At 34.7% G+C, this 12,416-nt stretch overlaps 3 protein-coding genes across 3 annotated transcripts; 1 reads left to right on the top strand and 2 right to left on the bottom strand.

Annotated features, from left to right (window-relative positions):
* Window positions 1-350: 350 nt before the first annotated feature.
* On the top strand, window positions 351-803 carry GLRG_10632 (uncharacterized protein; the record flags this gene model as incomplete). Its single annotated transcript, XM_008101317.1, has 1 exon — window positions 351-803. One exon carries the CDS (start codon window positions 351-353, stop codon window positions 801-803), a length of 453 nt encoding a protein of 150 aa, XP_008099508.1.
* Window positions 804-1,790: 987 nt separating this feature from the next.
* On the bottom strand, window positions 1,791-3,342 carry GLRG_10631 (glycolipid 2-alpha-mannosyltransferase; the record flags this gene model as incomplete). Its single annotated transcript, XM_008101316.1, has 3 exons — window positions 1,791-2,771; window positions 2,833-2,951; window positions 2,973-3,342. 3 exons carry the CDS (start codon window positions 3,340-3,342, stop codon window positions 1,791-1,793), a joined length of 1,470 nt encoding a protein of 489 aa, XP_008099507.1.
* A 967-nt stretch (window positions 3,343-4,309) lies between these two features.
* Window positions 4,310-4,750, bottom strand: GLRG_10630 (acetyltransferase; the record flags this gene model as incomplete). Its single annotated transcript, XM_008101315.1, has 1 exon — window positions 4,310-4,750. A coding segment is annotated over one exon (441 nt), but the record flags the coding sequence as incomplete, so codon positions are not given.
* Between the last annotated feature and the right edge of the window lie 7,666 nt (window positions 4,751-12,416).

The following is a 12,416-nucleotide window of genomic DNA, read 5'->3' as shown; positions in this document are numbered from 1 at the left end:
ATCTCTCACTCGTCCTTCACCTTCACTACATCCAATTTCCGCCCGTTCTTCTTCGCTCCATCCGGGTCTGTCCAATCCTCTATTACAATCCTCTCACCTCATAGCGCCTCTTCTCACTTTTCTTCTGCTCATCCAATCTCTGTTCAGTCTGCTGACAACAACCGAAAGAAGCGCTTCCACGGATTTGATGGTATATCAAGAAAAATCACCTTCTTTACCCAAGCACACCTTCTCATTTCGAGACACATCACTCTGAAAGTCGTCCACGGGTGACGGATCAACGGCGGTAAGCGACATGTTGCTATCTTCTTATCTTGAATTGATGCCAACTACTCTCACAGAAATACAACATGACTCGCTACGACCAAGACGCTCACGCCGTCTTCGTTGAGCAAGTTAGCGGTGAGCTTCGCGATCGCCCCCTGCGAGCGACCATCGATAGCAAGATTAGACACCTTTTCAAGTGCTTTGACGACGAGAATTGGGATGGTATGAGAGCGCACTTGAGCCCCAGTGTGATACTCATCGACCAACTCGACGGCCCGGAAGATATCTACACACATACCGAAGATATCATGTCCTGGTTCGAGGAGTTCTGGCACCCTAACCAGCACACGGCCCATCAGCTTCTTCTCGTCGATCGAGGTCGGGTTACTTGCTACGTCACTCACTTCTGGATGAATGATGAGTGCTTTGTCTTCATTGCGGAGCAGGAGGTCTACATCATCGATCTAGATGATAGACATCAAGTTCGACGCTTTGAGCGACGACGCCAAGAGCGTCACAACTTGGATTTCCATTGAGACTTGGCGGAAATGAAGCAGGCATGCGAGAAGGCTAAGTTGAAGGCTATTCAGTTGAAAGAGACTTTCTGAGAAGCCCATCTGAGCTATAGCAACTGAACCGATGAAAGGTCTGAGGGTCTTGGCGACGAAACACATGGAAATAGCATGGTCTTGGAATCGCAACGCTGTCTGATATCAATAGAACCCTTTTTACGTCGTTTTCCTTGCTTCCAAGAGCCGTATTCGATTCCCCCGTAGCTTTCCCTTCCATCTCCTACCCCCCTCCTATGCCCCGGAATAGCTTACCACGGCGTCATGGGCATCTTCAAAGGACACAAGTGAAGCCACAGGTCCTCGGTGCTTCCTCCGCCCCCAGTACCCCGACCAGCCGCCGAGGCCCGAATGGGTCATTCCAACGCCGACACCATCAACAGCATCTTCGACAGCACAAAGGCTAGATACCCGGCGACACCCTGATCGACGGTTTCATGGAAGGGGAGTAGTATTAAGCCATGATGACTCCAGTCAAAGATGCGCAGACCAGCATTTTTAACCGGAAATAAGGTGGCGCCTTCCCTGGGGGATCTCGGCGCTGGCGTAATGGCCCAGTCGATGGACACTCGCTCTATTTTCCAGGCCAGTGGATTTTCTCTCGCTTTTCAGGAACATGGATTCCATTAATGAACTACGTGGCATGGGCTGGAAAGGAAGCCCGCTTTTGGACACAATGACATTTTCGATGCAGCACGTCAAAAATCACGCAACGTGGCCACTGATAATCCTTTGATGCTGGTTATATAGGTATGTATGAATCATCAAGAATCCTCGCTTGATGGCTATGCGGTGCTAGTAGGAGCTCTGTAGGTCAAATAGTGCAGCGAAAGAAACCAGATCCCAAGTTCTCGAATGCGCTTTCTCATCCCCTTCTTCGAGACATGATCCTTTTGAAGTCCTCGGTATCATATGGTAACAGACGGAGTGATCGGAATCATCCTGTCTAGTAGTTTACCAGCCCAGGAGGGCGAGGAGTTGCTTGGCACGGTCGATGGCCCAAGACCGCCAGGTGTCCTCCAACGAGTACCATCCCAATTTGACGTCGACCGGGTAGCGTTCCGGCTTGTAAATCTTGAAGTTGCGCTCGTCGAGGGCCGTGTGACCAGTTTGTGCTGCGGGAAAGCCGTTCTGTCGGGCGATCCCCGATGCCATGTTTGCCCAGAGCCGGTGGATGATGGATAGGTGACTACCATCGGGCGAGTGGAACCAGGAACTGCCAAGGATGTCGGCCAAGGAGGTTGAGTCATGGACGACATCCGAGTGGGACACCGGACGCGATAGGAGTGGCCGACTGTGAAGGCTGTTCATCTCGCCGGCCATGTCGCCGAACAGCCAGAGCTTTTCGCGGGGCAGAAACATGCTGGCGCTGAGAGAGTGGACATTGAGGTCGCCAGGGTTTCCGTCGTAAAACTCGCCGGCGTTGTCGAGGTAATCGAAGTAGGAGGTATGCTGAAGACTGCGGAAGTGATCAAGGCTGCCAACCTCGATGCGAGTGTCGGCAGCACACTCCTCGTAGTTGGAAGCAAGCCGGGGAACATTGGCGTCAATCGTCGAATGGGAATTGTACTGCTCATCATCAGCCTCATGGGAAACACCGGGACAAACGCTTCCCTCATTCTCTGATCCGCCGCGTCTGCAGGCTTGGGTTCGAAAGTCCAAGTCCTGGTCAATATGCACCTCCTCCTTCTGGCCAACATGGTACTCGGAAGAAAAGCTGGGCTCGCTTAGGTTGCCGCCGTCGGTCAGGATCCACGTGATATCGGCCGCCGGTCGAACCAGTTCGGGGTGCTTAGCCATGAAGTACTTGGTACTCTGCCACAACTGCTTCGAATTCTCTTCGTCTTGGGAGGGCATCTCGTTGAAACCGTAGGTAATGCCATGGTCTCGCATCAGACGGAAGATGTCCAAGTTGATATCGCACATAAACTGGGTCTGTAAGACCAATCATGTCAGCCACATGAGAAAAGAGAAGCGGAGCCCGAAGCCAACTTACACCAGGCTCGACCATCCAGAACCAGTCGTAAGCCTGGAGACGTTTCTCCCGTGCAAATGGACCAGCAGACCAGCGTCGGCTGTGGTGGGAAACTTGTGTTTGAGCTGTACCAGTGTCCACTCTCTAGGTGTGCACCAGACCAGCATTGGAGCGACCCATTTCAGCCTGGCGAGAGACAGAGCAGTGTTGCTGAGTGATCAAGTTGTAGGTGACAGTTCCAGTGGTGGCGTTAGAAGTGGCATCCTTGAAGTCTTCGCTGAGCTCTTCAAAGCTGAAGAACACCCAGTCGTAACGGTACTTGCTGTTGAATCGCTGTTCGAGCTGGGTGACGGACTCCACCATCTGGTCGAGCTGGTTCTCGGACACAAGGGCAACAAAGGCGGCTCTTGGAGAGGGGCTGCGAACGTAGAGAGGCACAGAACATGCTGATGGAACCTGGAGAAGGTTCAGGAGGATCGTGAATATGAGAGCGCACCAAGATGGCAAGACCAATCTGCTGCGTCTCGCCATCTTGCCTGGTGGCTATGGGGATGAAGATTGGAGGTCGAATGAGCAAAAGCGCAAACGCGAGGGAATCGGAAACAAAGACAGAGAGGAATTGTGATCCTGCCGACAGAATACAGGAGAAGAGCGTTTTGCAAGTCACTTAGACTGCAACAGTGTGTTTGCTTTGTTTTGTTGAGGTTGTTGTGCAATTTGTCCAGGGGAAGATGTGTGGATGGCAGTGACCAAGAGAAGTCAAGGCGGCCAATACCTCACTTAGCTTCTTCTTTGTGAAAAAGGCAGGAACGGTTTGTTGTGCTTCCTAGCACACGTGATTTGGTGATGCGCATCCATCACAGAGAAATATGCGCCTCAGGCGTCTGTGTGAAGCCTGAGTAATGATATTGTGGGCAGAGGACAACCTCCACAGGGCACGTGACGTCACGCTGTCTACTGAAAGGCTGCTGGAGGACTTCAAGTGATGCTTTGTGTGGTTATTTTGACTAGGAGCTGCTTGAGTCTGATGATGCGTCAACCTCTTTCACAAGCAAGGTTAGTATAGTACTATGGTTCACCTCAAGAAACCGGGGTTACCAGATGTGTATCAAAGTCATCAACAAAGAACACAAGCTGGTTGTTCTTATGTTTCATTTTATATATTGAAATGTGTAGAAGATATTTCTTTCCGTAATGTTTTATGCAATTTTCACCTCTGGTTATGTACCAAGAGAAACATCCTTCCAACCCTTTGCTACAGTCCTATGTTATCATCTCTATTAGAGCAAGGTGAGATTCCATTAGAATGCCTGCTCAATCTAAACTAGACTCCAACGACTTTTTCCTTTTGATGTAATTAGTTGTAGCAGAACTCTTATCCCCATAGTTATATATCACACTCAAAGGGGTGTAGTTATAGTACCCGTTCTGTTTGATCATTGTATGATTCTTGTTAATGGCTTACAATGCACCAGTCTTCAGTTGTCTGCTGGACCCTTCACAATTCCACCCCCCATGTTTCTCCAACATGTTGAATTCCCAACTCTTGACGTTCTATCCTACTCTCTAGCCTGAACCCAAATTTGGCGTACGAGCGGCGCGCGGAGCCAGACAAGTTGCTCGTTGACAACACAAGATGCCCATAACCCAATTCTCTTGCCGTATCGATGCAGCCTTTCATCAAGCTGGTTCCCAAGCCAGATCCTCGCGCACAGTCCTCCACCAAGAAGCATCTCACTCTTGCTGTGCTTGGTGTTTCAAGCTCTTTGATGAGCATGATGCACCCTAGAAACTCGCCGTCTGTCTCGGCAATCCAACATCGCTCCTTGATAGGGTCGTAGTTGCAAAGGAAGTCGGATGTAATCCTGCCCACAAGCGCTTCAAACAGCCCCTTGAATCCGAATTCTTTTGCATAGATTGCTCCATGTCGATAGGTGATGTTGTCAAATGTGGCGGAATTACACGTGAATTAACCGGCGAATGCACGGTTGCCCTACGGCGAATTGTTGGGGAATGGGCGGAGAATTAGCCCCACTTTAAGGGGTTAATTCACTAATTAAATAGCTAGGATTAGTCTGGGATTACCCTACCTAGAAATAGGGGAATTTCTATAGTTCTATAGGTTCTTAACTAGATCTATATATTATATAATTAATTAATTAACTATTATAATCCCTATAATTTAATAGTTAATAGTCTAATATATATATCTATAATAGCTAATATATCTTTTTATTTAATAAATATTATTATAATATCTAATAGAAATAATAATAATAAGGTAACTATCTTATAAGTATATAGTAACTAGTTTATATAGATTAATAATATTAAGGTAAAAGTAAAGTAACTTAACTACTAGGTATATATTAACCTAGAAGTTACGCCTAAGACCTACCTAAGCCTTAAGGAACTCCTTATAAAGCTATTATAGCCTAAAGTTATAGACTATTACTATATATTAACTATAAATAAACTTACTACTTACTAAGAAATTACTATAGCTATAGTAATGTTATAGGCTAGAGCTATAGTATATATAGTAGGGCTTTACTTACTATAACACACTATAACGTATGCACCTATAACTAGTCTGCACTTACTTAGCGCACCTACTTAAATACTATATATATAAAGGCATACTATAAAATAACCTTTTCTCTCCTTAGCTTAAATTAATTATATTAAGTTACTATATACTTATTAAAAGGTAGTACTAGCCCTTTATATATCTAAGCTTATAATAAATAAATTAAATAGTATAATATCTATAGCGCTTATATAATAACTTTATAATAAGAATATAAAGTTAAAAAATAATATAAAGTCTTTTTATACTATAATAAAAGAAATACGCTATAAGGTAGTAAGTATATATAATATACTTACCCCTAATAATAATATAAGACTTAGATATAAAAGCTTATATAATTATAACCTTAAATTTAACCTTAAATTTAACCTTATTTATAACCTTAAAGTAACACTACTATATATATATATATATAAGATATCTAATATAACCTTTACTTCTAGATATAGACCTATAGAGATGTACTCTCTAGTACTCTATCTCTAAGAAGTATAAAAAGTAAATATATATAAATAGTAACTAGATTTACTCTAGGGTACTAAGAATAGAAATATCTACTTAAATAAAACTAGATATTAAACAGACTATATTATGCTGTAACAAGCTGTAATAAGTAGTGTAACAGGCTGTAACTAGCTTAAAACAAGCTATAACAATATAAGGTTTTAAATCTATATAATAGTATAATAAGTATAATATAATATAAAGGTTAATATATATATTACTAGAAATATAGAAGTTAGTTAATTATATATAGAGATAAGATCCCCTTAAGGGATTCTAGCTCTCTATGCCTTCTAAGTATAATAAAACTACACCTATCTTTCTACCTATCTATTTACCTATCTATCTAGTTAACCTACTAATCTACCTATTATTTCTTATTATAGGTACTAAAGTGATAGCTAGTAGCGCTACTATAGGCCTAACTACACCTACTATACTTATTACTATACTACTATACTAAAAGCTATTACTACTACCTCTAAAGTTTTTTAGGCTATACTATAACTTTTTACTATAGTAGTAATAAATATATAATAAGGTAAAGATTAATTATAACTTCTTTACTAGTAAGTATAAAGTATAGTATCTTATTAACTCTTATTTAAAGATTAGCCCCTAGTGTATAGTTTTAACCTTTTATAAGAAAAGTAAAATACTATATAACTATAAGCTAAAAAAGTTCTTATAGTACTTAAAGTATACTTATAGTAACCCTAATAAAAAGTAATATATAGCTACTATACTTATTAACCTATATATAAAAAAGACTAAATTTTTTTTTTTACCTTAAGTTTAAATAGACCTTTACTAAAGTAAGTAAGTAGTTATAAAATAATAGTACTTCTATAGCCTTACTTATAAGTATACTTTTAGTATACTTTTATACTACTTTAGTAAGTATATCCCTCTTAAAGAACTATAATACCTATATTACTTAGATTGATAAGGTAGCCTAAAAGGTTAAGGACCTTATAAAGGCTATATAAATATACTACCTTACCTACTTATTATATAAGGATACTAATAAGGACACTATAATAGTAAGATTAGCCTATAATATTAATAAGCCTACTACTAGAAATAAGAAGGCTATAAAGTATATAAAAAAGGTATATATAAGGCAGAAGACTAGGACCTACTTTAACTACTAGAAGCTAGGACACCTTATAAGGTACTATAATAGTATACTAATATATATAGTAAAAATAACTACTATATAAATTAAAGAGCTTATAGATAGTAAAAATAATAACAAAGAAGCTAACTTAAGTAATAAGTTAGAAAAAAAGTAACTTTAGAATAAAATTAGGCTTTAAAGCTAATAAGTAAGGAATATAAAAAATAAAAAAAGTTTTTATATATAAGAAAATAATTAGATTATTAGTACTACTAAATCCCTAAGTTAATAAAGGTTTTTTTACTTAAGCCCTTACTAATACTAGCTATAATACCTATATAATAGTAAATAGTAACTTTATATAAAAATAATACTTTTTATATATCTTATAATATAAAACCCTCTTAAAGGGATTTACTAAAGAATTATAATATATATTAATAAAAGGTATTATTATATTTAACCTTAAGCTTAGTAAGTACTAATAGTATATATATATATATATAGTACCTAGATTAAGTTAAAATATCTTCTTAAAAAAGCTATAAATAAAGGCTAATAAGGTTATTTTAAATAAAGTAAAAAGTACTATTTACTATAAATATATAGACCTTACTTTATAATTAGTAAGCTAATATAAGTTAGAAAAAGTATATAAAATCTATACTATAGGCGTTATTAAAGCGCCCCTATTTATAGCGTTATACTACTATATAGTCTACCTAGATAAAGTAAAATAATATAGCACTACTCTAGCTACTTTTAAGTAAGGGGCCTTCTTTTAAATTATAGTAGTAAGCCTTAAAGATATTAAAAAGGTACTAATACTAAAAGAAAATAAAAAAGTAAAGTAGGCTATAGTAGTAGTAGCTTTTTTATAATAAGTATATAATAACTTTAGTAACTTATTTAACCTTACTATATTAATAAAAGTACTACTATACTAGCCTAAGTAAGATTACTATATTAAGCTTAAAAAAGATATAACCTTACTATAAGGACTACTTTATGGTATATTATATAAAGAGCTACTAGTATTAAAAAAACGCTAGAGAACCTCTTGGATTAGGGGTTTATTTATATAAGTAGTTTTATAGCTAGGGCCTTTATACTATTTATATAAAAGCTAGGTAGTAGATTACGCTTTTATTATAACTACTATATACTAAATATAATTACTAGAAAAGACTATTACTTTTTACTACTAATTATAAAAACACTTTAATATATATATACTACTAAGTAGTATACTAAGGTAGATATTATAATAGCTTTATATAAAATAAGGATTACTAAAAGAGATAAGTATAAGACTATATTTTAAATATAATATAAGCTCTTTAAGTAGCTAGTTTACCTCTTAAGCCTTATAAATATACCTACTAGCTAGTAGCACTTTATTAATAATATATTATATAAATGCTTAAATAACTTTATTACTATATAGCTTAGTAATATCCTTATTTATACTAATAATATAAAGTAAGACTATAAAGATAAGGTTAAAAAGGTCTTTATAAGGCTATATACTATATGGCTTAGCCTTAATATAGTAAAAAGTAAGTTTAGTGTTAAGAAAGTAAAATATATTAGCTTTATCTTAAAAGCTAGTAAGGGCGTATTAGTAGACCTTAAGAAGATATATACTATTAATAAGTAGTTAGTACCTAAATCTATAAAAAGTATATATAGTTTTTTAGGCTTTACTAATTATTACTATATATTTATAAATAACTACTTAAAGATTATAATACCTCTTATAAGGTTAATAAAGAAAGATATAGTATTTTAATAAAATAATAACTATAAGAAAGCCTTCTATAAAATAAAAGTATACTTCTAGTATACCTCTATACTTTATAACTTTAATCTAAAAGCACTAATATATATTAAGACTAACTACTTAGGTTATACTACTAGAGAAGTATTTATATAAGAGGGTATAAATAGGTATTACTAGCTAGTTACTTTCTACTTATATAAGCTTACCTTTACTTAGTATAACTATCTTATTTATAATAAGAAGCTACTAGTAGTAATTAACTACCTCTAAGCCTAAAAAGTAAAGCTATAAAGTATAAAAAGCGTATTTATAGTTATAATAGACTATAAGTCCTTAAAGTACTTTATAAAGAAGTAGAAGTTAATAAAGCGCTAAAGCTAATAAGTAGAAATCTTATTAAAATATAACTTTAAGATTACTTACTACCTAAGTAAGAAAGCTATTATACTAAATATACTATCTTAGTGTAAGTAAGATATACTAAAAGGTTAAGATAATAAGAGAGAATAAGGCTAGGTTATTTAGTTAATACTAAATAGTATAATCCTTATAGTAATAGTATGCTATATAAAGACTATATAGGCCCCCTATATATAAATATTTAAAGCTAATAACCTTTAATAATTATAAGATACTACTTAAGATAATAATAACGTTTTTTAGTATATATACTATATAGTAGTAAAAAGCTATAGGTTACTTCCTCTTAACCTAGAGGTATACGTTTAGATTATAAACTATATACTAAATAATAAGTATAAGCTAACGTAGTAAATAAGGCTATAGGTACCTAGTAATACTAAACTAGATTTACTAGCTAATAGCCTTTACACCTAGTTAATCTAGTAAAGCTATAACTCTATAGTTACTAGTTACTTAGGATATAATAGTACACTTAAAATAGTCTTCTATAGGTTCTACTAGCCTAGCTAGATATAAGTAGTACGCTACTTTATATATAAATATAATATATATAACCTGATGTTCTTTAGATCTGGTCGAGGCCCCTGACTATGTCGGAGAAGCTAAGCGTTAACGCAAGCTGCGCGATGGTGAACAATGTGCTTGCAGGGACACTCTTACGTTGAATATCTGGTCCACTGATAAATGTTGACGTTGTGGTTGCGCGTCTGATGAAGTGGGAGTGGTACCTACCCTGTGTTATGGTGCTATCCCCTTAACCTCGATCGGTCCACAGAGTTTGCAAGTTGTATGGGGCTATTGCTTCCTTCTGTAGTGGTACTTACCGGCTGACTTAAATTCGGCGAAAGTAATAAACGTGCCGGACGAGGTTACATGCTAAAATAAACTTAAAGTAACAGTTCACGTTTGTTGACCTTATTTATCTTAAAATATAGATATCATATTAACCTCATTATAATATAAGAAGATATACTAAAAGTAGTAAACTTATATAAAATAACTACTTAAAGATTTATTTAATAAATAGTAAATATAATATTATTAGTATAAGCTACTATACCTATAGCCTAGCGAAACAGATTAACGACCCTCTTCCATCCTTTCTTGGAGCGTAATAAAGCGCTTTTATATAAGTAATAAGGTTTAGTTATTAATATAAAACTATTACTTCTTTAGGCTAAACTAGAAGCTTAATTAGCTACGTTATAAATATTAGGTTACTAAGGCTGTCTAACCCTTAGTAGTACAGCTTAATATACTTAGTAATATTTATAATAGGTTTTATATAGATTTACTATACTACGCTATAAATAACCTTTTACTAAAGTAAAACGTTACTACTATATAACCCCTACTAGTAATTAAAGATAAAAAGAAGAAATAGTAAGTAAATAAAATAGCCTACACTACTTAGTATAAGAAAAGTAAAGTAAAAAAGCACTAAGCACTAGTCTATTAAAAAGGTTTTATAAAGCCTACTTAGAAGCCTATAACGCTTATTAAAAATATAGTAGCTTTAGATAACTATAAAAGTAAATATAGCCTAATCTATAAGTATAATAAAGATATAAGGTATATATAACTAAGATAAAAAAAATATAAAGGAGATAAATCTATATTAGGCTATAGCCTATAGTTAGGGCCTAGCCTTAAAAGGTATCTTAGTGTTAGTAAAAAAGGTAAAAAAAGCTAATACGCCTAAAGCGTATAAAAAGTATATAAAGCTAATAAAAAGTAATAAAAATAACCTTATAACTTAGAGGAGGGCTTAAGTAAAAGCTTAGGTAGTAAGGGTATACCTTAAGTGTAAATAAAAGTAATAAACTATATAAAATAAGATAATAATTAGTATAAGTACTATATAAAAAAAGAGATAACTTATATTAGCTAAAGAGATAGTAATACTTTTTTAGGCTATAATAAAGCGCTTAGCTTAAGTAGTAGTAAGGCTACTTAGGTAAGGCTTACTAAGTAAGAAGACTATAGTGTTAGTAGTAGTAGTAGTAGTAGTAGTAGTAATTACTAAAAAAAGTAGTATAGTAATAAGAGGGCACGCCTTAGACTTTACTTACTTATATAAGTATATACTTTTAGTGCTTTTTTTAGCTATATAAGTAACACTTTACTTAAAACACACTAAGACCTACTAGGCCTTAGTAGTAGTAGTATAAGCGTCTTAAAAAATAAAGTTACTTATAAGACTATTAATAATAGTAGTAGTAGTAATAGCTATAGCCTTATAAAAACCTATAAAAAATATAAAAATCTATAATAAGTTAATAAAAGTAATATAACCTAAACGTATATAAAGATAATATATACTATCTAGGTAGCCTAGTTACTTAAAAAGCAGGTAGTATAGTATATACTAAAGCTATATACGTTTTTAGTATATTAGTATACTATAAGGTCCTTAGCTAGGTAGTTAGTATAAGACTAGTAAGGAGGAACCTAAAGGACGCCCTCTATAAGACATACCTTCTTAACTAGTAAGGGAAATAGTAATAAGGGGATAGCTAACTATAATAAGTTAGTAGTAAATTACGCTATAAAAGCTTATAACTATATACTAACTAGTATAATAGTAGTAGGCTAAAAGTCTTAGGTATTATAAGGTTAAGCTTATTACTCTCTAGAGAGGGTAACTAACTAGTAATAAGGGGAGGCTATAAGTAATAAGTTAGTATTAGATTTATAATAAATTATATATATATATATATATATATATAAAGTTAAAAGTAGGGGGTACTTATAGGTATCTTACTATAATTAGCTTTAGTAAAAAAAAGAAAAATATATTAGTAAAATAGTATAATAATATAAAAATAGTATAAAAATAGAATAGGATACTTATAATATTATTAAAAGGCCTACTTTAGAAAAAAAAAAAGAAAAAAAAAGTTATAAACTGGATAAGGTATATAGTTAACCTATAGTAAGATAAGTTATAGGTTATATACCTACTAAGGTAAGGCCTTACTAAGGTTTTCTTACTAAGTAATAGGGGTAAAAGAGAGGTATATATTATAGGCTAAAGCTATAGTATATATAGTAAGGCTTTACTTACTATAACGCACTATAACGTATATAACTATAACTAGTCTGCACTTACTTAGCGCACCTACTTAAATATTATATATATAAAGGCACACTATAAAATAACCTTTCTCTCCTTAGCCTAG

This window comes from Colletotrichum graminicola (assembly GCF_000149035.1).
Source record: "Colletotrichum graminicola M1.001 genomic scaffold supercont1.64, whole genome shotgun sequence".
NCBI lineage: Eukaryota > Fungi > Ascomycota > Sordariomycetes > Glomerellales > Glomerellaceae > Colletotrichum > Colletotrichum graminicola.
This window is presented reverse-complemented; position numbering and strand designations above follow the sequence as displayed.